The 26,357-nt window shown below is 41.0% G+C and overlaps 1 protein-coding gene and 1 long non-coding RNA gene across 4 annotated transcripts in view; one reads left to right on the top strand and one right to left on the bottom strand.

Annotated features, from left to right (window-relative positions):
• The window catches only part of LOC148323608 (uncharacterized), a 30,796-nt gene extending 16,492 nt beyond the window's left edge, over nt 1-14,304 (top strand). The window contains exons 2-3 of the long non-coding RNA XR_015846485.1: nt 13,207-13,400; nt 13,482-14,304. This is a non-coding gene — a long non-coding RNA (uncharacterized LOC148323608). The remainder of the gene's footprint in view (nt 1-13,206; nt 13,401-13,481) is intronic.
• Nucleotides 2,659-25,375, bottom strand: LOC148323607 (polyprenol dehydrogenase). Of its 3 annotated transcripts, none has more exons than XM_088315116.1 (7): nt 24,806-25,375; nt 16,081-16,188; nt 13,225-13,293; nt 6,776-6,877; nt 6,123-6,330; nt 5,819-6,026; nt 2,659-4,267 (listed from the first exon to the last, which is right to left on the bottom strand). In XM_088315116.1, exons 2-7 carry the CDS (start codon nt 16,184-16,186, stop codon nt 4,088-4,090), a joined length of 873 nt encoding a protein of 290 aa, XP_088171242.1. In that variant the 5' UTR covers nt 16,187-16,188; nt 24,806-25,375; the 3' UTR covers nt 2,659-4,087. The 3 variants fall into 3 exon arrangements, with proteins under 3 accessions (XP_088171242.1, XP_088171240.1, XP_088171241.1); XM_088315114.1 differs by lacking the exon at nt 24,806-25,375 and adding an exon at nt 17,275-17,440; XM_088315115.1 differs by lacking the exons at nt 6,776-6,877; nt 24,806-25,375 and adding an exon at nt 17,275-17,440.
• Nucleotides 25,376-26,357: the final 982 nt, after the last annotated feature.

Raw genomic sequence — 26,357 nt, 5'->3', positions numbered from 1 at the left:
AACAACGGAACCTTGTAATCATCTTCAACTCGTCTTAGGATAAGAATGGGCTCAGAATGGCAAAACCAAAGCGCTGCTGTCATGGCTTTAAAAACACCTAGAGGGGTATGAAAACATGATCTTTTTTTTTTTTTTTTTAAACAAATTTAGTTTTACGTAACAGCTTTGTATGCTTTTTAAATAATGCTCAGGAACAAGCGCTGTTGAAATGTGAGAGGATGGCGGTTTATTTGCTCCAGTGGGACCGAGCATGGCTGTTCTGTTATTTAGGCAGCCTCTTAAAAACAATAGCAGACACACAATCAAACAAGCAAGCCCTCAAGTTACAACCTTTGTTTCTTTCCGAGGCGCGACGGAGAAAAGGAGGATGGAAAACAAGGGAGAAAAAGGCTCATAAGCAGAGAAATGGACGACTTGGAAAAACAACTGAAATCATGCTTGCCTCAAATCAGGATGTTAACAATTAAATCTTGCACTTAGTCTAAACGAAGCTTCTCAAACTCACGTCAACATAGTTTCCTCGCTTGAAGATGCCACAAGGTGGTGGCAAAGCAATACTTTTACTTTGGCTTGAACACAAATGATTGAGAAAATATTTCATATTTCTTATATAATATTCTTTACATAAGGAAAAAAACTAATTTAAAAAATGAATATAATGGTATACTCTTAATTTCTGTTTTGTTATCTGCTACTAGTTATTTATCTCTCTAATATTATTTTTAGAATCTGTATTAATTTGTATTTATTTATAGAAATTGGTTTCAGCTATGGTTGCCTTTTTTAAAGTGCTCCATAAATAAAGTTGAGAGTGAAAATGTCAATTTGCAAACCTTCTAGAATTTTATACATTTATGCTTTTAATATTATGACATTGTTCTCACAACACCGATCAATATTAAACCCCAAACATTTACAATTGCATTTAGATCTAGCTGGGCCAATTCCAAAACTTTAAAATTCTTCCAATGGAATCAATCTTGCTGAATATGCTGAAAGGTGAAAACCCCTCTTCATCTTTTTTGTTCCGTGCCAAAACTGACTGACATTCACAACAATTCACTTCAACTTAAACGCCAGTTCCAACTAACCTGCTATTTTGATAAAGCTATGCCGCAATTCACAACTTATCAATGCTAACTGCAAAACCACTGGCATACCTGGAAAAAAAAGTGGAAGAAAAAAAATCAATATATTACCCATATCAGCTAAGCGCTGCCATTCCAGTGTAATCAAAGCCTAATTTAACGCTTGAGGAGCTACATTGTCATTCAAACCCTCACACAAGCAAATGTCTCACTTGAGCTGAATGATGAAGAAGGGTTTCTGCATCACGAGTATCCCCCACCCCCCACACTCCCGAAATACGATCCGTGTGTTGTGTAAAAATCCAGTTCTCCTAAAGCCAGCTCGCATCGGCTTTTTATCCCACGGCTTGCAGGACACGCAAGGTCGGCAAATTAGCTCCGTCTATGAGACGCTCGTCTGAGTAGGAGTGGTGCCAGACAACATTACTGTAAATAATGAATACATGTTGTTGAACGCAACAAACGCACCATGGCCTCGATTCTGAAGAGGGGACGTCCGTCTCTCTGAATGTGTGACCCTTTTTTTTTTAAAGATCATATTTTCTTAAATATGTAGACGGAAAAGTTCCCGGAAATGAAAGGTTGGATTTAGGCATTTATTTTTATTTTTTTTGTTCGGGGGTGTGTGGCTCGCTCCTGTTTGGCGACTAGCTACACATTAATCATATTTATTCACACGTTACTGAGCATAATCATCAGTGGTTGTCATTACACACACGTAGAGTGATGATCGTTTGGGAGATAAAATGTTCCATCGAAATGTTAGATCACAGCGGCCAACAACAGTTGTTTTTGTTTGCTGCCTGGATGTTCCTCCTCCAATGTTTATGAATGATTCTCTGCGTGTGTGTGTGTGAAAGCTTAGCTGATGGAGCTTGATTCTCACCACTGGGAAATCTCGCTCCCGCAATGCACTGGGAGCAACGCCAAATGAAGATGTGGAAGTAGCAAGGAACCAATCACAGCTTGAAAATTGAACACCAAAAAGTGCTTTTCCGTTTCCTTGCGCTTCCCTGATCTGTAAGATCTCACCATTGTTGTGCAAACCGGCTACATAAACCAGAGCCAAAACTCACGTTCATTTTGGACTTGTGTATGTAAGCATATTCACACAGATAGCGACTCTGTAAAACGGATTAACACAGGTCACAAAGGAAAATGGGGACAGACTGAAGCGGCCATTGTTTCACGCTATTTTCTATTTTTGTCTTGGCACAAATCCTGTTTTGGGAAAATGTTTTTTTTTTTTTTTTTTTATCAAACAAAACCAATACCTTCTCTCTTTTTCATGAGAGGGAGGGTGGGGGTATTATTCCCTCCAAAAAGCCTACTCTCTATATTTAGTTGCAGTGCAGTGTTGTTTTTGCCATTCGGATTTTAGTCTTAGTTTTAGTCTTTTGGACAAAAATGCTCAGTAGTCGTCGTGACATTTTAGTTATCTCTATATGCGTTAACGAAAACTCAAAAATGTTTTACTCTCGTCTCTAGCACTAGGACTTTTTTTCCTTGAGGGGGGCAAGGATTTCTCAGCTGTTTGCAAAACAAATTATTTTTACATTTTTAAAAAAAAAAATTTTACAAAGCCAAAAAATACTCCAGAAAACGTTCATAAACATTCATTGTTAGTTCACTACAGACGACGCGACGAAACGCAAAAATAATTTCCAGAAAATAAAATCGTAAGATACCCAAAAGTCAATTATCTGGCCGGGCACCAAACTCAGCCAGTGACCACTAGCTAATTAACTGCATGGCTAGCGCCCACCGTTACTTAGGCTTTTTGATATTTCTCATGAGCAACGGCAACAAATATTCATCGTTTTCTTTGTGTGGAGAAATGCGAAATGTCTAAAATGCTACATTTCCCTCCATGTTTTGAACATGCGCTCAATCATGATCAAGTTTGTCAACCATTCTACTTGTTGCCCAGCCAGAAGTCCCTGCATGTCCCACACATTAATCGTTGCTAACACACTTAAGATAATGAAGTGGCATTAGCACAACAAAGCTCATTTTAGCCTGAAGCTACCTCACAGTCCATTTGCGCCAAGAGTGATGCGGAAAACTTTAAGATTACAATGAAATTTATCATAAGCGATTGTCGAGTAACAATATGTGTATAATATACGTTCAGACGACTTGTACGGGGATTTTGTGACAAAACACCCACCATTTTCGTTCCACTCTTGTCTCATCGACAAAAACGTGTTCACATCGTGTCATTTTGTTGTCATGTAAAAAAAAAAAAAAAAAAGAGCTGTCAATGAAGTCATTTTGTCATTGTTGAGAAAAACAACACTGCTGCAGTGCAAATGCCATAAGTCACGATAAACGTCTTTAATAGGATTTTTAAGAGTTGTGAGTTTCGATTTTTATTCAACGCAGCTAATCACATGACTAGAATAAGACAACGTGAAGACTCAGAAGCGGCCACTTCAAGACGAGAAATACACGAAAAAAGCAAAGTGCTTCCAGAACAATGGGCCTCATCACGAGATGCCCCAAGAATCACTGAGGTGTTCAAACTCAGCGATGACATCACTTGGCGCCTCCGTTGCAATGGTGCTTTGGAGAATTCCACAGTGCGTGCTACGCGTTGACTGACATTTTTAAACAGTGTGCCAAAATCTACTCTCTAAAAGCTGGTTGGTTTTTGCTCGGAATCACATTGGTGAGATGCAAAAAAATGTTGGGAAAAAGTTCATCAACCTCCTCATTGACCAGGAGAGCGCTGTTAAGGCAAGTGTCATAGCGTGCCACTGTGAATTAATGGCGAGGGCCTAGAATGTATGTGCACTGTTTGCTAGCTCACAATGGGAAAATGTCTTCCATTCACTGTAGCCCTTCTTTGGTGGGAGTGAAGAAAAAATGTGGGCCTTTCACACCCAAACAGCCAATCAATAGTCTTTTTGTCCAGGGGTGGATTGTGAGATTGTCAACAGAAATTGCAACAATTAAAGATAAAAGAAGCTGATTGGCACAATGAAATACACTTTGAGTTACTGTAGAACCAAGAACCTGTGGCTGGTTTCCCACAAGAGTTGCTGAATCTGAGGGTCAAATGTCAGTGGTGTAGTCACGTCCCTGCGTCCATTGGCCCAGTAGCCTCCTCCGCACTCGCGCTCCAGTGTTGGTGACAGAGCAGCGTACAAAACTGTAGCAGCACCCTCTGTAGGAGTCTGTGGAAAAAATTGAAGAAAAAAAACCATTAGACTCATTTGGGATTCCAATATTTGGTCAAATAAAATTCTGGTTAATTTGAATTTGTTTGAGTGTATTTAATTTTGTCCTCTACAGTAATGTGGAAGGCCCTAATGAATCCAAAATGAAAACACTCACTAGAAGCTAAAGTCGGTCACGCTGACTAACAACTGAACACGTTCCCGATGTTCCTGACGAGAGAGCCCCCCTAAAAGGCACACATACTGGACAAAAGTTTTGGTTGAATTTTCTCAATTTTATTTTGACAAGTGGTTACACAAAATCTAATCATCTGGATCCAGACTCTGACTTTATTTTGTGCAGCCACGTGACAAAAATCGAATTGTTGTTGTGACCTTCACATTGTCCCACCATACGGTAATTAAACTTCATCAAACCAGTTTATGTCTTTAAATTCCCTTTTATAATGTTGTATTATGTTTTGTATGACACAGTGCTATTATTCTTAATTCAAATGATGGTGTTTTGGAGGCGTGGAACGGATTCATGGCTTTCAATTCATTTTTGTGTGAAATATTGATTTGATAAACAAGTAAATTGAGTTACAAACAGGCCACAACAAAAAATTAAACTCATAAGTCAAGGTTTACAGATTACAGTAATCCTCTTCTATTTGCAGGGAAGAGACATTTTAACGCTGACATTTTAACAGTGCATAACAGCATTTCTCAATAATGATTTTTTAAAAAATGACATATTTTAAGTGCATCACACTTGTATTTGACCATCATTGAATTTCTGAGCTCCTCTCACTCATTTTGAAACACTGCAAACAGCTCACATTTTCTTTTAGCAAAAGCAAGGACACCAAACTATTCATATTTTATGTTTGGAAAGTAAGTCAGTTTGTGCATGACAAAACAATTATTAAAATACTTTAAATGAAGCTTATCTTGCATTAGACAAGGGCAAACCCAATCAGCCAGCCTGTTGCTGTGTGCTGACTTAATTGCGTCATTATTTACATGCAGTAAATAATTATGATATTGCTCATACACTCACTTTGTGTTCAGTTGAATGATGTGTTATGTTAACAACTGCGTCTTTTCTTCAACTTAATTACTGCATTACAAAATAAAACCCCAGCTTCTTTGAATGCATCGCCATTCTCATAAATCTTAGCGTTTGAGATGTTAAGATGTTATGACAGGCGAGAAAAACTGTTTGTGCATTGCAATGTTGGCGTGAATAGTGAATGTGTGTGTATGCGTGTTAACAACTGGCATGCATGAGTGTGTGTGATTAATGTGTTTGTGTATGTGGGGCAGAACCATCCCAAAGGTTGTGCTCACAGGCAAGTCCCTGTGACAATTGCAGTTGGAGTTCAAACACGCACACAAGTCTCCTTACATTAAATCCTGAGAACAGTAACAGCAGCCTGTGGCCTGCGCTTCAAGCTACGCAAGGATCGTTTTCAAATTTAACGCAAAGTGAACGGCCTGCCTTGATTTTTAGTTTAGTTTATATGTTGTACCTAATGGAGGACAAACGGGTACGCGGGTGCCTACCCTGAAAAGCAAGCGGGACACAAAACCATGTGCCATGCGCAGGGGCGTCCAGAGGTGGCGGTAGAGAGACGTATCCACCATGCCAGGGTCCGCAGCGCACGAGCTGACTGGAAAACCTCCCTGCTCCAGCTCTCGGTGGAGGTGGGAGCTAAATAAGAGCTGCGCCAGCTTACTGTGACAATAAGCTGCGTGGGCTGAATAGCACTGTCTGCAGAGCGAGAACACACTCATGATATGTACACGCGTCTCTGCTTGGATGTGACATGCGAGAGGGGAAAATCATGCCAACTGTGCAAGAACCTACCTGCAATTCAAGTCATTGAGTCGGATCTCGCCGTTGCGGTGCGCCGAGGAGGAGACGTTGACCACCCGTGAGAAGTTGCTCGATTTGCCGCTGAGCTTCAATGTGTCTAGGAGCAGCCAGGTTAACAGGAAGTGGCCCAAATAGTTCACACCAAAGTGCAGTTCAAATCCATTCTCGGTACAAGACTCAGGAACTAGCATGACACCCGCTAAACACAAACACACACACACACACACACACAAGAAAAAAAACGGACATAAAATTTGATGAACACTTGTAATGGTTAAATTCCCCTCAGGGGCTTTAGCAAAAGGCTGATGTTCAAATTGTGATTGGATCATTAAGAAGGCATGTTAATAGCTCCCTCCCACACAACTGCATTATGTCTCTCGTGGCATTTATAGATTGCTAAAAGTGTACACACACCGGTCACAATATTAGGTACACCTGAACATATGAGCTGCATCAGTAAAGTGCATTTACAAAGACAAAATATGCAAAATATTGAAAAAGACTTCTGAAAGACAATTGTATCCTATTCTGAATTTAATTCAATTATTGTAAGTTGCCTTTGTAAAGGGAACCTTTTAACAGTGAATTGCAGCTGTACCTAATGAAATGTCCAAAGAGGGTATATCATCACCAACACTCACCATTATTGACCAAAATATTGAGTGGTAAGTCACGCTCCTTGAAGCTCCTGACAAACTGACGGATAGACTGCAGAGACGCTAGGTCCAGTTTTTTGAACTCCACTAAAGAGAACAGACACACACACACAAGCACACAAAGAGGCACGTACATGAGAGCCATCTCAAACGGATTATTTCTGCTAACCATTTGGCTGGTAAGACATCAAAGAGTTTTAATCATCTCTTACAGCAGCCTCAGTGGCATCGCATGTGACAATACGGGCAGCTTACGGCGCTGTTGTTGCATGGCCACTTTACGTAGAAGCCTAATACTTGTTGCCATCACAGTGCGACACGCTATTATGCAAAGTTTAAGGTATGATATGGCATGGGTTCATAAGACGTCTTATCGTCGGTCTGTAAAGCAAAGAATATCCGGTAAATAATTATAAGGGGCCTTGGACAGTGCTCAGGTCATGTCGAGTGCACATATCCAGGATAAAATGTCAGCACAATGGCAATCCCCCTCACCATTCATTAGATAACATTTTCTGGCTCCTTAAATCACTCGATATACACAACATATACACATTAATTATCATCAATTATTCACCTCCTGAAGTATTCTTTGTTTTCTTAAGGCGTTGACTCGATCACAACTGGACTGTTGTGGTTGTCTTAGAAGACATTTTGGCGAGGCTAAATCTTTAACGTTATGCATTTAGAATTTCAAACAATGCCCAGTGGGCTTAACTAGGCTAGAGCTGTCCTATCTAGCCTTGGTGCATGACCGGATGAAGCCTGCTCGGATGAGAATCAAAACGCCTTCTAAGACAACCATAACAGTCCTGTTGCAATCGATTCACTGCCCTGTGAATACAATGACCTGGATGAATGAGAATATACGCAGGCATCTTTCATGTTAGTCTTTTCATCGTTTGAAATCCAAAGTAGGCGGCACGGGGTGGGGGGGATCTACTGGCTAGCACGTCTGCCTCACAGAGGTTTGGGAGTTGAATTGCAGCTCCTGTTTAGAGTTTGCATGTTCTTTTTTCCATTTTTTTTGACCCCCTTTCTTTTCACTAGGCCCATCTTGACCGTTTTTTTTTTTTGTTTTGTTTTTTTTTTACTTGTAGGTTTGTGGGCCTTGTCAAATGCAATTTTTAGCATATGCAGCGCAGTACTTTAAAATTGATGGTGTGCCACAAAGGCGCCTGGTCTACGAAACATATTCCCTGGGACTGGCCCCGTGAGGACAGGCGCAACAGAAAATTGATGATTGGATAAAATGCAAAGCCCAACATTGACAATAAACGGCGCTCAAGTATGTTTGAAAATATGTCATTCCATTAGTTAACGTGTAATGTAGGTGAAGCCATTTCAAAACATCTCTTTTTAAAGGAAAGCACTGTCTCTATAGAAAACACGATCACCTAAAAAAGAAGACCAAAACAACTTCAAAATGAGTCTCCCAGGTAGAGAGAGATAGGGGGGAGGAAATGTATGTCTGTGAAAGTGTTGCGTGTGTGCGTGTGTGTGTGTGTCCCATCTGTCAGCGTTCCCCTGTCCCCTTCATTGGCCTCCCCAAGGACCCTGTCAAGACAAGCCAGTCATATCTCGAGAGCCCACTGGGAGCAAAATGGCATCGATTGGACAGGCCTTGCTGGTGTCGGGCTGCTTTTAATTCCCTTCTAGATCTTCTGTAAGCCTCAGCTTCCTCTACACTGCATCCTAGCTCTCTATTTTTTTTTTCTAACCAGAGGAATAATTTAAAACCGACAAAGTAACTGCTTGTGAATAGAAAAAATCTCTACAGCCCGTTTTTAACCACGCAGACAAATAGAAACTATGGTGACCAGATGTCCTCTTTTCCTGAATGGGTTCCTCTTTATAACCCAGACTCGAGACTCAGATGCTTTCTTTACCTCATTTATGATCATTTTAACCAAATGTTTGGCTTTAACTCATTCGCTGCCATTGACGGATATAGACGCCCAAAAAAAAAAAAAAGGAAATTCATTTCAACCTGGGCTGGCATTGAATGAGTTAAGGTCTGTGATTATTCACCCCATCGCGAAATTAACCCATTAAATTAGAAAAAGGGCCACCAACACGAGCTTTGATTCGTCAAATATATTTTTCATTTATGTTAAAGTTGTTCCGAGGACGCTTCAACTGACTTTAACGTCTATTTTTCAAGTTTCAATGATACCAAAAAGCAATTCACCATGAACGTCTGACTAGATGAAAAACGCCATCTTTGCAATGCTCTCCCTGACTCAGCACCTCCTAATCTTTCTCAATCTCAAAAAGACCCCCTCCACCCCTCCAAAAAAACGCCTTACAATTACTCCAATGATTATCTTGAAGCTCTATTTTTGATGATTGTGCAGAACAGCTATCTCTTCCCATGACTGATAATGACCGTGTCATTTATTTATTTTTTCCTTGGCAATTTTGATGCGCGTGTGGACAAGTCAAGGGTAGCCATGAAAATGATGAGAGAGTATGACAGATCGGACTTTCAACAGAGGACTCACTCCATCATTGTCTACTTTGTTCATACAGTAGGTCTTTAGGGCTCAATGTCACCTCGACACGGCCTGGACGCTTGTGCTACATTTTAAAGAAGGGCCAAAAATTATACTGCTCTGGAAAAAAAAGTGCTTTTTCATTACATTGGAGGAGTATGTACTGTAAGGAAATGTGGGTGAGGTTGATGGATAGGCTCATTTGATATAACCACATGATAAAATTACATCCCTGATATGATCAAACAGAGAAGTAACCGAATTTCTCGACAATTACAAATAGGAATAGGCAAAGCAAGACAATCAGGGATATTGCCGATGACTTCCGCAGATATCGGCTTCATGCTGATGTCTGTTGAAGATAAACTCGATCTGTGAGTCAGTCTCGAAAATTGAGCACATGAGCGAGATTGTTTTTTTTCTCCAGATTTTTCTGAGAATGTATTCACAGAAAGAAAATGTCTAATTGACACACTTGAACCGGCACGGTGAAATCTTTTTACCGGGTTAGCGGAATCAGAAAATTTGACATCTGTTGTTTAACTTGTTTTAAAAGTTGAAACTCAAGGAAATAAAGCAGCCATACATTACTTTACTGCTCCCCAACATCTCACCAAACATTTGCTCTGATTTAATAAAAACGTCACTGTGTTCGATTTTCTATTTTGAACCACTGCAGCAATTTCCAAGTAAGCCTTCAGTGACGGACGGCAAACTTTAATAAATATCTTGTTTTTACAAGCTCAGCTGTTCCACTTTTGACACGAGCTGCCAGGAATACCTGGACACATCCAGAGTAAACTACCCCGAACAGCCGGTAATTAATATGAATGTCGGCTTCCGCCAATACCTTATTAGAGTTCAATTTGCGGCTTTCATCTTGCTGCACCTGTCAAATGTCTTCAGCGCCCCTGCACGAGATGAAATAACTTTCACACATCGACGGGAAAAGGATGATGGACGACTACGCCTGTGTCACTTAGCGTAAATCCACCTGGCTTCAAAATGCATCTTGTGCCCTGGTTGTGGCTGCAGTAAATATGATTAAGCTGGATTACATTTAAAGCTGATATTAAAAATGCGCTGCCGGTAAACACATCAGTTTTGTCCTCCTGCTTACGAGAAGCTGATTTTATATTGAAAAAGGCGTGCTTCGAGGCAGGCGTTCAACACATTGATATGCGGTCTAATAGTGTGTTTGTTTGGATGATGTCGTTCACGACAGAAATATTGAGATATAGTCACATGTGATGGCTTTGATTGATCACTATAATTCAACAGGAAAATGGAAGGAACGGTGAACTGGCCCCTCTGAAAGCAGCTCTTTAAGACTCAGACAAGGAAGTAAATTGTTTCACTTAGAGATGTCTGATAAACAACGCTGTGATCGTCAAGAATATTTGGTCTGGGCACCAAGCCAGCATTCACTCCTCCACTGGCTGTTATTATTCAGCCGATGTAGCAGACAGGAGGCCGGCTGCGTGACGGTCAGCGCCAGCTTGCAGTGGTAATGCAATGACAGTCTGCTAAATCAACACCGGTTGCGTCTTTCAGTTGCAACTGTTTGTTTGCAAGTTCAAACGTGTATATAAAAGGCAAGTCAGTCAACATGGAGATTAACTCATTCAATGCCAGCCCAGGTTAAAATGAATTTCCTTTTTTTGGGAGGGGGCGTCTATATCCGTCAATGGCAGCGAATGAGTTAACAGCGAAAAATCTAAAGTTGCACACAGTCCGTTGCGGGATATTGGGTAAGCTTCTGGTATTTTGGGATGAGAATATAGTTTATCGTGGAAATACTAATTAATTTATGGCCTTAAATTAGTGTAGTGTTGTATTTTCTGAATTTTGAATGGAACAATATTTTTAACTGTCACTGTCAATTGTACTTAAAGGGGAAGTCAACCCATACAAAATATTTCAGGTAAAATATTCACTAGGCTAAACATGACATTCTGATTAATATTGTGTTTATGGAATATGAGTTAAGCAGTAAAATCCACTTGTTTTTCCCCATCTCAGGGGGCAGCCATTTTGTCACTTCTGTTGACTCGGTTGTCAGGTAAACAATCCCCGCTCACCTGCTGAAGCTGAGCCATGATTGGTTATTAGACAGAAACAGACCGAAAGTGGCAAAATGGCTGCCCCCTGATATGGCTTATAAAACCGGTGGATTTTTCTGCTTAACTCATATTCTACAAACACAGTATTAATCAGAATGCCATGTTTTGACTAGTGGGCATGCATACAACATATTTTTTTAAAGTAAATGTATGGGTTGAATTCCACTTTAACGTTCTAAAGCTAAATAAGAAGCCATAAAAAGCAAAGCTTACTAGTAGCGTTAATCCTATCGCTGCTCACTGCACAGTGCCGATGAAGAGACATGACTTGCTACACGCACACACTCGCATGGACAACTAGATGGACATGCGCTGGTTTCCTTGCTTCACATTTTTAATCCAAGATTTTGGTTTGAGGCGGATTGTGCAACTTTCAAGTGCAGCATGACTAAAATTAGTGGACAGCCAGCATTGCCTGTGGCAAGCACGCATAAATACCTCGTATCTGTGTCTAGCCTGTATCTGTGTGTGTGCATGTGAGGTGGGTGTGTGTGTGTGTGTGTGTGTGAATAATCAAAACTAAAATGCTTTATAGCTCAGTATTTTTTTTTTCTAGGGACAGACCCATGTGAACCAAAGGTGACACAAGGTCATTCATGCAAAACTTTCAGCCTAAAGCAGGGGTGGGCCAGCCAATTACAAAAACAGACAACCAGAATTTTATTTTTCATTCATTTTTCTAAAAAGCTACAAAGATACACAAACGTGCACGTTTAGGCCAACACTCACAAAAGCTAGTACTATTTTTTTTTTTTTATATGCAAGTCTATACCAAAAACTACAAACGCAAAAGTAGCTTCACCCCTTAAAGAGATGAAGGGTCATACTTTTATCAGATTGATTTAATCCGGGCCAATATATTTGGTGCAAATACCAGGAAGCGTGCCAAAGGGAGTTTGGACAGAGATGTTAAGTGTGCCGCTACACATACTAATGAGAAACCATTACCGGCTCATTCAACCACAAACATACACACATTTTCATTCAGTGCACAAGCATCTGGCAGCAGTCACCCCCTTGTCCCTAATGCCTCAGTGCCTGCCAATTACAAAAGAAGTGATCAATCCCGCCGCAGCCTCGTTCGAGGAAATCGACTTCAATGACACGAGCGACATGGCTGCTGTTGCTGAGCTTGACAGCCACTGACACGCAAGTAGGACTGCAGCCAACCGCTCTTCAGCTGCTCTCGCTCCGGTGCCAGCGAAGGCAGGTTGCAGCTGGGATGGGGGATACTTGTACCTTTGTGCATTACCTGCTTATTGATATATATTTTTCCCAAAAAGTTTTTATTTTTATTTTAACTCATTCAATCCATAAAACATATACACATACGTTTTTAAAAACGTAGTCCCTACAGCCCAAAGACGTATTTATACGTCTTTTTTGGGGGGGGCTTCATTGCTCTGTGTTTTTATAGCATTAGAACACAATATTCTGTTGGCCTTGCAAAATCAGTCAAAATCCAGAAAAACACTGGAATTGATGGGTTTCCTCTAGTAAATATTTCTAGGATTAAATTAGTTAAATATCATTATAAATATAAAATAAACTGTCGCAACCACAACAACATACACAATACAGTGAATGCGGATAAAAAAAATTCAAGGTGACATTCCAGCCTGTATAAAAAATATAGATTGCTAAAAATATCTTTGTAGAGTGTATTTCACCTTCTTGTGCATTAGTATCATGCCTATCTAAGTACCGTCAATATGAAAGCCCTCTGTGTGCGTTTACGCCTGCAAGCGGCAAACATCTATAGGGAAACGGTCTAAAGTGGTAATGTTTCCATTCACAGACACGCACGCACATTCACCTTTAGCCTCGTTGCACTCTTCGTGGATCCTTCTGATGGCTGCCAGACCCTGTTGTTCGTCCCTACCACCTGAGAAGAGGAAAAAGGACACAAATGAACAAAACGCAACTGATTTGAATTTTTAATGACCACAATGCGACAAGTACATTTTCACCACTGCTTAAAGTGAACAAAAGGTAACCAGTAACTGGTTTACTTAGTGTGGCACTTATTTTTGCAAAACACTATGATTCAATTTTGCTTTTTAACGCCCACAGATATCCTGGTGAAAGTCATGGAAAGAGACAGTCTGCATACAAATGAAGCAGCTACGAGAAAATCATCGAGACACGGGAAGCATTTTCAAAACACATGACATGATTTGTCTTTTAATTTGTTTTTGACAATACTTGACAGGTGAGCCCAATCAGACTCTTTTATACATATATTCTGTTCAATTCCAAAATCCAGGTTGCATAATTTCACCGCACACCCATATTATTTAGGAAATGAAACGGATTCATGGTGAGTTTTCATTCATACCTAGACAGCGCATCGACACGAACTCTCACAGGCACACTAATCTTGGATTATCACGCAGGCCTTTTCAAGGGCACGGCATCATTTAGTCTGATGCACTGTTGCTTGGGCAGGGCTAGAGAATGAAGCTCCTCGGGGGTTGTGGCTCACCGAAGTCACACACACGCACACAAACTCTTACTAGTCAAAATGTGCCATTCCTACCAAGCATTTGGTGATTAGCTTTGATGAAAACCCGCTCAGACACTAACTGCTCTGAAACATACGGACTAATGAGAACTACGACCTCAATAACTCCAAATTGAATACAAATTGCTTTGTGATTTATGAGAGCAATAATAACCCGAGTTTTTTATTTTTATTTATTTTTTTTAATTACTCTGTTACAGCCGTGTCAAAAATGTCTGACAAAAGATGAACCGTAAAAGTTTGAAGGCAACTATTGATAGACTTTTCAAAATAGGAGTTCTTTCTCTGACTAATCCCAGAGAGTTGGAAGAAGATCTTAAAACCGCACGTGGAAAATGACAACTAAACTAACCCGCAGGGACTGAGCGTTTTCTCCAAAGATTATATGTGTCATAAAAGGAGGATTTACCGTGTGCTTGTTGAATTATACTGCGTTGGTTTTGCCTAATAAATCCAAGGAGTGAGAGGATGTTTCACATCCGGAGCGTGACGCTTGTGTGTACTTTCTTTGTGAGCACGAAGAAGACGCTTCATGGCTTGCAAAAGGATTGTTTCATCACTGAAAACAGATGCCCATTTCCAAAGTAAACGTGTACACGACTTGTTGCATGGGAAAGCAAAACAATCACACAGCCGCTTGAATGTTCACAAATTTTCTATCAAGTCAGATGATTGAAATTTGTTTTAGCGAGATTAGATTTTTTTGTGTGTGTGTGACTGTGATTTACAAATCCACGCGCCTTGAATTACACTTGTGAATTAATTGCAGCACAAGCTTTCAATCGTCGTCACGTTGTAGGTAGGACATGTACGTAATAACGTGCAGGCTCGTTAAAAAACAAACAAAAAAAAAAGTTTAATTCATGTTGAACATATATGACACTTTGTTAAGGCCCGTAAGCATCGGAGGGAAGATTCTATTTCCTTAAATCTAACTGGAATTCCTTTATTGTTCCAAATGGATCCACAAAAGACAGCACATGGGTCATGGCGCCTTTTTTCATGTTCTTGAGGGTGAATGACAGCCTGTTGAAAGCAACCTGGGACTTGCTGTCACTGGCAAACTTAATTATGGATGAAATACTCCACTGGCAGTGTTAACACTTCCTAATGCTGACGGGTGGGGAATAGAGGATATGAAGCCAAGTACACTAGCGTATCAGTTTGAGGATGACATCGCAAAAATAAATGGACAATTCTACTGTCTTCTTTTCGCAAGGGCACTTCATTATCAGGGTGCATTATTCAGTTTTTTTTATTTTTATTCAATTCAAATATTCTGTATAAGTCACTGCTGTTTGGACTGTCACCGTCTTTTTAAAAAACGGGCAGAAAGAGTGGAGATGGATAGTTGCGAACAAAGCCGACCTGGCAATATTACTGCGGTCGTTTTTAAAAAAGGATATATATGTGGGAAAATACACTTTCTGTAACCGCCAACCCTCAAAGAGCATAACATTGTTAAACTGTGGTTTTCTGGGGCTTATTGTCTACACCCCGAAGACATTTTTTTTTTCTCCATAATTGCTCGTCTATTTCCTTGCGATATCTGATTTGCGAGGGAGTTTATAGTGTTTTCATCTAAAACTGAATATAATGGGTCATTTAGTTAAATAGAGTTGAATGGCATGCCCTCTGCCGGAACTGGAAGAAAAATGTTGCCATAACCTCCCAGTGGTACAAGAGCGCAAGGATCGGGTATTATTAATGACTCATGTTTCTAAATGATGGCGTATAAGCAAGAACAGATGAAAGGATATATAAGTCAGGAAAATGAGTGGACAAGGACACTGCCACCATCTATTTGTCACTTAAAGTACACTATTTTATTATAGAAACACCCACCCCCCGGTACTTTGACTTATTGCTGTGTTGGACTTATAATTGAATCATGTCTACAGTGATGCTCCTTTTACGATTTATAAAACACTTGATGATTGTTGAAAAGCACTTTTAAGGTTATGATTTGCTGCTATTGTTGCTGCAATCTAATCACAGCGTCTTTGTCAGTGGTAAATAATGTTGTAAAGTTGAGTGTTAAAAGCTGGACACCAATATCTGACGCCGCTCCGTCAAATGTGTGTTTAGGCGGTTATCTGATGCACGCATGCTGTTTACATGACGGCAAAGTGGAATATGATACTGTACCTATGATAACATGTGCCCCCAGTTTGGCCATGTGGCGGGCGACCTCATAGCCGATTCCCCTGCCTCCTCCCGTCACTATGGCAACCTTGCCATCTTGTCTGGGCATCACTGGCAGAGGCAGAAGAGGACACAGTTATCAGATGCAATGTCACGAGATAAGACATTTCTATCGTTTTTAGGAGCATTCAAAGCCATGTGAGGTGACTGTTAAATATGTGGCAAGAATTTGTGGTTGTTAAAATATTCATCCATCTGTTTTTAGTGCGCTTCCTCATTAAGGTCGTGGGTAAGCTCGAGCCTTTCCCAGCTGACTTTGGGCAAGAAGCATTGTACGCCCTGGACTGGTCAAAAATCAATGGCAATGCTCATATATTCTCTCCAAAAAAAAATATTCACGTGTAATTTTGTGTCTTCAATAAACTTACAAGCTATTCACAAGAGTGTTTAACATAAAATTCAATCCCAGAATTTCTCAACTGTGAGCCAGACATGCCCTCTGCAAACCTGCTCCTGGGTATTAAAAAAAAAAAGTTACACTTGAAATCATGAAGAAAAAGATTAATATTCTGGACAGAAATAAAAACATGATAGATATTAAATGAATGGCATCTATTGCTTTGTATAACTTTCAACTACAGTAAATCATCATTTGCAATGATTGAAATTTTGAGACAATAATAATACACCGGCTTGAACTGTTTTTTAATTCAGCAAAGGATTTTTACAGTTCAGATGTTTAACTTTTAAATAGTTCCATTTAACTTTAACAAACTATATTCAACTTTTTAAGTACCTTGTTTTTTTTATTTAACTGCCTTACAAAATCTGTTACGTCGGTGTCGTATAAACGGAACTTAGTCGTAAAGCGAGGAGCTCTTCATCGCTTTAACTATGCTCTGTGGTGATTGGCTGATAAATAACTTGATGGCAACCAATGGGCGTCTTGTGCTCTTTGTCAAACCAACCTGCATTAGGAAAACAGACCATTTAAACTTGACCTGGAGTGACAAAAAAAAAAAAACGCGGTCACAGACCATAGATTGGGGCAGTAACAAATGTTACGTCTTTCTCTTATATTCGGCAAGAACACAATGCAGTAAAACGAAAATCAAACCATGAATTAAGGTCATTGATCGTGCTGCTGCAAGCTGAAGCGAGCTGTCAAACACGAACCGACAACAAGACTGAACCAACCTGGCAACTTGAAACATTTGCTAAACAGCTGAATCACAAGAACCTTCAAGCCGAGCAGGTAAAGTTTAACAGCTGACACCAAACGAAATAATACCGGGGAGAAGGAGAACATTATATCGGTTGTTTGTTTTGATCTAGCTGTGTGTAACTAGCTAGCTTGCAGAGGGAGAGAGAAAAGAGCAGCGCTCAGCGTGTGTGCGGGACACGTTCCAATATGAAGTTCTCCTTCCTCAACGCGTCCTTCCTTGCCTTAAACACTTAACGTGAAGACACCCCCCCCTCCCTTATTTTCATTACAATAAATGACTTAACTTTTTTTTTATGTAATAAGGAATACAAAAATGAATACGTCAATTCGCCAAATTTGGGCAAAAAATAAATAAAGGCAATGTAAATGCTTTGTGAATGCAGTATATCAGGCTGAGCATATTGTTCACCCTTCAACAAAACAGATGAGTACAAATCATTTTAAATATATGAGCATCACTTGTATGTTTTCATCTCATCATAAAAAGGCCCTTTATCTTGACATGTAAGAATGTATTAGTTACGTAAAACGTGGAACTGGCTGACTTCATGTTCACATTTGCCTTGCAGGCTTCAGAGCTTTAAAATAGTAGATGCAACGTTGAGTCATGTTTAAACGTACAATGACCAATCTGAGATATGCATGATCACATAAAGTACTTTTTAGGATTTAGTGTGCAGGATCTCTGCAGCTCTGCAAATGTTAAGTTATTCAAGTGCAAATTCAGGGCACTTCTGGTTTAAAGGGATAAAGGCAATCTGGTGGTTATATAGGTGGAATGAGTGCATGATGCCAAACGGCGTGGCTGCTCATGGTGTCGTATGAGCCTTCCCTTTACATCCATCATATTGCTTCTGTCTTCCCACTGACAGTCTTACTGCCCAAGAGCTCAGACGTGATGGAAGCAACAGAGCGACCTGTTTGACCTGTCATTTCCCAAGATGTGCTTGAAGCATGCCTCTGCAGCAGGGCTGTGCTCGTATGTGCGTTCTCAGAGATGAATGCAAGTTTCCCTCTTGGGCGTGTCACCTCTCCGTAGCATAACCACACAAATGTGAACATTGGTTTAAAACGTTAAACCTTTCAACAATCCCTGCTCTAACAAACTTTTTTGTTTTTGCCACTATCATTTTTTTTACTCACAAAATGAACTGCTTTAAAACTTTGGTGAGGATCTGGATAAATATGTTCGCCTTGGCGGAGGTCTGCCATCACAATGTTCCCCACACACAATTGAAGTCTGCCACATTGACGCAATGATAAAAAAATCTCGGAGGACCTGAAATTGTCAGTGTGGAGTCATGAATGTTAAATTTGGACGTTGACACTGCCAGACGCACTGGAGGGCAGAGCGCTTGGCGCAAAAGGCGACAGAATAAGGGCATCATTACAGTCATCGGGACGTATTTGAAGCAAATGAACGCAGTGCGGCATTAGCACAAATGTGAACAGACAACCTACTGCCGGGCTGGATTGCGATTGGCGTGCCCGACAGGAGCCACCTGAATTATCACGCCACCCAAAGTAGGCCAGCCAAACCTCTTCAAATATTTCTCTTCAGGACATATGTGGGGTTATTCAGCATCCTTTTCCCTTTTTTCTCCACGGTGGAAAGATTTATTTGTCTCACCTGCCCTTACCTATGTCAATGACATGCTTCCAAAAATGATTGGACTTGAGCAGCAAAAGATTGTGTCACCGCCACCACTGCGCTTGGACAAAATGCTCTTTTTTTTTTTTTTTTTTGCCTCCACACATGTTGCTGTTAACGTGAGCGGAGTAGATGTGTGTGTTCTGTGTTTGTGAGTCTTTGTTCTACCACAGCCTGAGAGGTTGAGGGTCAGCGAGGCGAGCCAGCCTGCTATTGTTTAAAGGAAATTGCATCTCACGCATGACTGTGGGATGATTATTTGGGATGATGGGATGTCAGGGAGACAGCTCTCCATATACACTCTCTCTTTCTCTCTCTCTCTACACACACACACACCCACACACACATACTTGGAGGCATACGGGAAATGGGACATGACAGGAGGGTGTGTGATGTAAACAATATGTGAACCGCATCAAAATAGCTCCAACAGTCACCTAGTTTTTATGACAACCACTGGCTGGCTCCAAAATCCGACATGTCTCATTTTCTAAATCGAGCATCCACCGGATATGATGATGAGTGTTTGTTTATGTGTGCTTAAAAAAATGGTCTTTGGTTTTCACGAGGCATGAGCATATGGGTCAGATTGATTAATTGACAAATTAACTCAATTGAAAAATAATTGTTACTTAATGGCATGCAATACCAGCTGCAACCAGCAGAGGTGCTCTTCATTCAACTTTCACGCGTCTGATGTCAGCAATAGGAAGTACAGAACATTTAGTCTGACGCAAGAGTTTCTGTCATGCGTTTATGAATTTTAAAAATGCAGCAATGGACGTTTTTAAGTTTCCAGTTGATTAAGAAAATTGCTATTTCCCCTATTCATAGTATTGATCACTTTTTTGGCGGGGGGCGTTGGAATGATTCCATAAATATGCATGCAGTGACCAAGAATCCATTAAATTGTTGCCAATCAGAGGAGCATCAGAAAAATGTGGACATTCTCTTTCTTTAAAGATATCCCACAGGTTGTGGCAGTGGAGGTGGAGAAAAAAAAAAAACTTTTTTTTTTTTTTTTTTTTTTTTAAACTTGTCTTGTTTTCTTTTGTGGCCGTTCCTCACAGGGACAAAGTCAGACCCTCTTGGGAAGGATTCACAGTTCAGACACTAACGAGTCAGCTCATGAGCACGCAGAGACCTCCACAGGGATTGCTCCAATTTACAGTCTGTAGAAGCACAAAGGGGCAGAGCATGACTGCGTCTTTTATCGCACCAGATGGGATAAATGATAAATTTGTCAGGTCTAACAGTAGGACCGGAGGACAGAAAGTACTGTATGGCCATGCTTTAACTCTCTCTTTTCTCAATACAGTACTCTCACTGGCAATAACATTAAACCCCCCCAAAAATATTTGCAATAAAATGTTCTATGTGCCTTCATTAGTCTAAACCTGCCATTCTGATTCAGATTACATTTGTGGAATATGAATTAAGCAGCAAAATCCACGCATTTTAGCCATGTCACATTCTATCGACTGAAAATGACTTCACAATTGCTCAGGCATCAGGTAACAATCTATTTTTACGAACGTCCCCAAAAAAATTCTTCTGACCATCTGTATTGGATCGCATTGGTTAGTGCAGGTGTTCCTAATGTTGTGACCGGTGAGTGTACATATCTAATAGCAAGTATTCAGGACATGAATTCAGATGAGTTTGAAATGCAAAGTCATGAATGTAAATAATGTGCACATTTCTATTTGGAAGAAAGTCACATTGCATGTAGGAGCTTCTTGAGACAAGCTCGCCCGTAGCTACTTTACATGTGCCAGGAGATGCATGAATGGATGTTGTGTGTGTGTGTGTGCGCTGTTGTGTAAATTCATCAACTAAATCCCAGAACAGTTTCTTCACTTTGTCTTCAGGGAGTGGAAGACTTTTCATTAGTAGCTGTAGAATAAGGAGCAGTGGGAGGGATAGTTGCTGGCACCAATTAAGTCTGTCATTAAGTTACACACACAATCTCTCTCTTTCACGCACACACGAGCGCCACCGTTTCTCTTTTAAACCTGTTGTTAATGTGTAACAAATTGGGCGAGTGTTGTCTTCCTTTCTGTCTTTGCATCTCTGACTTCAGGCTTGCATGAACACACAAACGCTTCAAGGTGGTGCGCGCACGCTCTGCTTTCTTGGCATCCAGCCCTTGACCGCCCCCTCCTTTTGACCTGGTCATCCAGTCACACAAACATAAACAACACAACAACATGTTGGCCTTTAGTGTGTGTGTGAAGGGAGATAAAACAAGATGCAATTTAGCTTTCCATGGTTATGCTAAGATTGTTTGTGAACCAAGGTTATTTGTCTTTGATTTGGGGTCATTTATAACCCACAAAGGCAGGCGCCCCTATTTTGTAACAAAAAAATTAATTCCGCACACCTTTGTGTTCACATTCATATCGGACTTAAAATGTTATTTTATGAAGTGTCCTATCAATGGCTAATTGTGAGTCTTCTCAAATCCCTGTGTGATTCATAAGAGTGTTTCCTGATTCAAGGTGGGAAAGCCACAGAAGTAATATATAAATGAATAACAAAAACTAAGTGTTAATAAGACAGGAAATATATTTGCATGGAAGATGATTAAGATGTCTCATTATAAGACGGCTTAAAGTGTTCCCACGGGAAATCTATGCAGATGATAATGAGAGCGTATGCATCACTGCCCGTTTAAAAGAAGCGATAGGAAAAAAAAAAATCTAAGACATTTGTGTGTGCGATGTTTAAAAAAAAAAAATAAGCCTTCACTTATTACTCTGGATGTAGATTGGAGCTTTTGGATGCATGTTGACCAATATGGATTGAACGGGCTACCTGTCCAGAGGGCTGTCGGAAGTGATTGAATATGTGAAGTTGTGTTTCCCTCCCAGTGAGCGCTAAAATGCTAATAATGAAGCCGTTTAGCCTGAAGGGATTGGATCATGCTGAGTGTATCACATGTCAGTCCACTGGGAAGCATACACTTGAGAGTTTACACTTGAAAGTGAAATATGAAGGAAGGAGGAAAGTAGCGCTCATGTCTTTTCTCCGCGTGTGCGCGTGTGTGTGTCGAAGCTTGGACGCAGAAGACATGTGTCACCTCAGCTCCAGTGGCATCCAGCTAAACTGACGTAAAGCTCCCGAAGCGGCCCTATCAGAGATGGACTTTACATAACGGCTGAGTCACTCGCAATCTATTTTTATGGCTTTGAGGTGTGCGTGCTTCAGGACAACTATCTTCCAAAGAGCCAATTTGAGTTGAGGGTGATGACATATTTGTGACGTTGGGACATATGAACGGGCCTCTCCGCCTCTTCTGACCAAAGACACAGTTAAGGACATAGTGATCATTTTTGTTTTTAACCCCGCTGAGAATGAACGTATAAAAGCATGAGGTGGTTTTTTTTTACCATTTGAACGCAGTTAGCTTGTTTGTTGGTTAGCCGAATTTAGCAAAACTATGAAGTACCTCACTTGTCAGTGAATGCTTGAAAAGACAGCTAATGTTGGATTTGCAAACTTTTCGACCCCTGTGATTTGCTACATTTAGCAACTTTTAGCAATGTTCGGATATAATTAGCATTATTTAAATGATCATAAACATTGAATTTGCATGATTAAAATGACTCATTTAATCAACGGAAATTGTGGACATTAAAACCAGGTTGACAAAAAATATATAATTAAACTTGTTACAAACACTGTAGTTAGTAAGCACTGCAGTGAATAAAAGCTGCCTAAATTGCGTACATAAAAAAAAAACATACAAAATGAAGGAAATATAAGATATGCAAATATTTAAATGTCTTTGAGTCACTCGTGACAATTGACATTTGTTGATCGGAAAAACAATTACGTCTACATTTGTGAAGGCCGTCTTCACATTGAACTGTCGGATTTAATCAGTGGCCTTTATTTAAAAAAAACACATTTTTACGGCCGCGTGTCATACACGGCCAGAATAGTAACTTCCTGCAGCTTCAATAATTCACCTCCAATCTTACATATTTTATGACTTCAATCTGGATTGAACTTGGCTCTATCAAGGTGTATCAATGTCGAGATATTCTGACAGGCTGCAACTGTTTTTTTTTTTTATGTGGGGGGGGGTGCCAGAATAATAAAAAATAATAGGATAACCTCAAAAAGCCAATGGAAATCATACATCCATAATGCAAATTCAAATTCACACATACTATTATTTGTGCAGCTCTTTCAGACACACACACACACACACACCGAAAGCACATTGTTAATTCAACACTACACACACACACCTGTTTGAGATCTGGCTCACAGCTTTCCTGCTCTTATTTTATTTTTTTGCATCTGTCATTCTGGAGCATGGCAGTGTTAAACTCCCTCCTACGCTAACACACACATACGCACACTATGTACTTCTTTTTGTACCCCAATTTTCGTTGCGCCACGGAGCAACCGAGACAAACCGGGTCAGTGTTAAAAACAGAGTCGTCACACACCTCCTTGTACTTGCTGTCTCTTTATGTCATTAGGCATGCTGGGACCGGCGGAGTCTGAGATGTCATTTAAAGTCGACAGGTGTGTGTGTGTGTGTGCGTGTGCTCGACCGGATGTGTGTCTAAGAGAGAGTTAAAAGGTAGCACAGGTTAGTTGGTGACTCCACTCATGACTGACAGCAGGCATTTTGTGGTCTGGTCAAAGAGGCCACCTGCCGGAAGAGCCGCTGTTCCCTTTCACTAAACAATTTAAGGAGGCTGCACTTTGACTCCTCGTGGATTTTAAAATATCACAGTGGGGTGAAAAAGCTTTCAAATATTCAACTCTCAATTTATTTGTGAGCTGCTCGGCTGTTTATTGCCTCTGGGCTGTTTAAAGAGGGAATAGTGATGAGGAGATGCCAGACAGGTGTCAAAACTGCAGGCAGCTTCTATCACGATGCCATCTTTTCATCTGCATGTATGTCATATCTGGGAAACACAAAAAGATGACATCTGACGTAAACTCGCAATTTGTAGAGCATGTGAAGCTTCCTGTCATAGAAGCAGCATGTCCTTGACGTGTCCTTCGCACCCTCCGCTTTGGAATATATGCAAATGTGCAAACTATCTGGATTTGAAGGCTCCCTGGAGTAAGATGTGACTATGCCAATCACACACACACCCACACACATGCGTTTAATATCTTTATAGGTCATGTGACAGCACGCATGCTGGCACAAGGGTCCAATGTGGCTGTAAAATTGAGACGTTCTCCATTAAGCGTTTGGATGTCGGAAAGAACATCATTAAGTAGGATTGGGCAGCATGTTGACTAGATGGAAACAAGCCTTCCTGATGTCAAGGGGAATTTATTGCATTAAAAGATGGAATATTCATGATAAGGACTTGGAGACGTATTGTAAGAAATATTCCAAAGAAGGGGAGCCAAAGAGATAATCCAGTTAGGTTGGATATAATCTGCCAATGTGGAAACCTCGTCTGCAGACCAAGATGAACTGAGCATGAACTAATGCTGCAATCCAAAAAAGGGGGAGGCAGGTTGTGGTGGGGGGGGCATTATTGTTAAAGCGAGGTAAACATTCCTGGTTCCTGACCTTAAGAGACGCGCGTGCTTCCTATACCGCAATGTCACTGGCGGTCGTCGCGCGACCTGAGCCCGCTTTGACGTGCATCCCGATGACACCTCTTCCACTATTCAGCACTGACGGGGAGCCTGCAGCCTGTCTAATAATTGATTAGGCGCTGGGTGTTGCGCTCAAGTTGGAAAAGGCTAATTTAGAGGTTGGGGGGGCAAAGGTGGTTTACGCGCAGCGCGCACACACATTGACGCGTAACTTAAAAGCAAGAATTAGGGAGGGGGGAAAAAAAAAAGAAAGAAAACGCACTCACAGGGTGACCCCGGGCTCCTCCATTTGCGATATCGCCTCCTCCTTATTCTTCTCTTGTTTTGCTTTGAAATAAAAGAATCCTCAGATGCCGTGGTCGCAGTCCACGTCCCTGCAAATGTACCAGAGGATCACGTAGAGGATGAGGAGTATGGCGAAGATGAAGAGTGCGACTAGGATGGCCTTGGTCACCGGAGAGATGAGCGACTGCATGTCAGGAGCAGAAGCCGGGGCAGGAGCTGCGTGGCTCTCCGCGTCCCTTCCGTCCTCAGTCTGCTGTCTCTCCCACACTCCTCCTCCTCCTCTCCTCCTCTCCGGTGGCAACTGTTGAGGAGGACGGAGCCCCGGGCTACACGCACGCGCACGCACGACGCAGGAGATCCACTCAGCGAGTCAAGCGTGGTAAGGGGCTTCCCCTCACTAAAGGCGGCACGAGGGGGGTGGTGGCGGCGGCGGTGGTGGTGAGTGACGAGTGGGTGGGCTGTCTGTCCCCACTTCCACTCTCACGTCGGTGGGCAAAGACGAGATGAGACGTGGAGCGCGGTGACAGCTCACAATCACAGCCCCCGGAAAGAAGCTGCCTGCGAGCACCAGATGGGGGCTTAGATCCAAACGATAAGTTACTTCTCCACACATGGGGGGGGGGGTGCTTGTGTGCGCGCCAAGCTGCTGCAAGAGGCTGCAAACAGGTTGATTAGGATTCCTCGTGGCGCGCGTGTGCGCCATATTCAACAGCACTCACACTGCCACAACATTAGGTACACTCGCATCGTTCCGAGATGTTAAAAACTCGCATTCAATCATCACATTTTCAGTGAGGGACATTTTTTTTTTGTTGCTGTGGTTGTAGTTATGTTGAACTGCACTGCACCAAACTTTCTGGCTTGGTTGGCTGTGAGGATGTCTAAATATTAGGGAGGCACAGCAGGATACAGTGCAATTCTTCAGCAATGCACACACAATAGCAGTGTAATAAACATCTGTCTATTGATTAGCTCATTGGCTAAATTTAAAAGTGAAATGAAAGATATCATGAAAGCTAACTACAAACATTTGCACATATAAAGGCAGAAACAACACATCTTGTCCCCAAAGTGTGGTTCAAACACCACCAGTGGTACACCGGCTCCCTCTGGTGGCACAGAAAAGAATCACTGAATTGATTACAAAAAAAAAATTACAAACATTTAACTAGCAATATAATTAAACATAGTGAAATGAAGGCTTTAGCTATACACTCGTGTTCTGTAACCTTTTTTTTTTATCAGTGCAGTATATTTTAAAGAGGAAGTCAACCCCCAAAAGTTATAATAATAACGTTCTGAACAAAAATCCACCCATTTTTGTACATACGTCACAGTTGGTCAGGGCTCACCTCACGAACAGTCGACAAAGTAACAAACTGTCCCCCCACCTGACATGGATAAAAACGTGTGGATTTGGACCCTTAATTAATTCACAGTGCCGCTATTCAAACTGTTTATTGTTAAAATCACTAAATCATTTTTTTATGAATGCTTAGTCCTACTACTTTACTTTATTTTACTGTTGCTAAT

The sequence above is a fragment of the Idiotropiscis lumnitzeri genome, chromosome 14, assembly GCF_059441095.1.
Source record: "Idiotropiscis lumnitzeri isolate Australia: NSW breed Sydney's pygmy pipehorse chromosome 14, RoL_Ilum_1.0, whole genome shotgun sequence".
Taxonomy (NCBI): Eukaryota; Metazoa; Chordata; class Actinopteri; order Syngnathiformes; family Syngnathidae; genus Idiotropiscis; species Idiotropiscis lumnitzeri.
Note: the sequence above shows the minus strand (reverse complement) of the source record. Positions and strands in the feature narration are given on the sequence as shown.

Coding starts and splice junctions, on each gene's coding strand:
- LOC148323607 (XM_088315114.1), bottom strand. CDS start 17,386: ATGTTCTCCTTCTCCCCGGTATTATTTCGTTTGGTGTCAGCTGTTAAA. Junction 16,189..17,274: donor CAAATGTTTCAAGTTGCCAG/GTTGGTTCAGTC, acceptor TGCCTCTGCCAG/TGATGCCCAGACAAGATGGC. Junction 6,331..6,775: donor CAATATTTTGGTCAATAATG/GTGAGTGTTGGT, acceptor GTTTGTGTTTAG/CGGGTGTCATGCTAGTTCCT.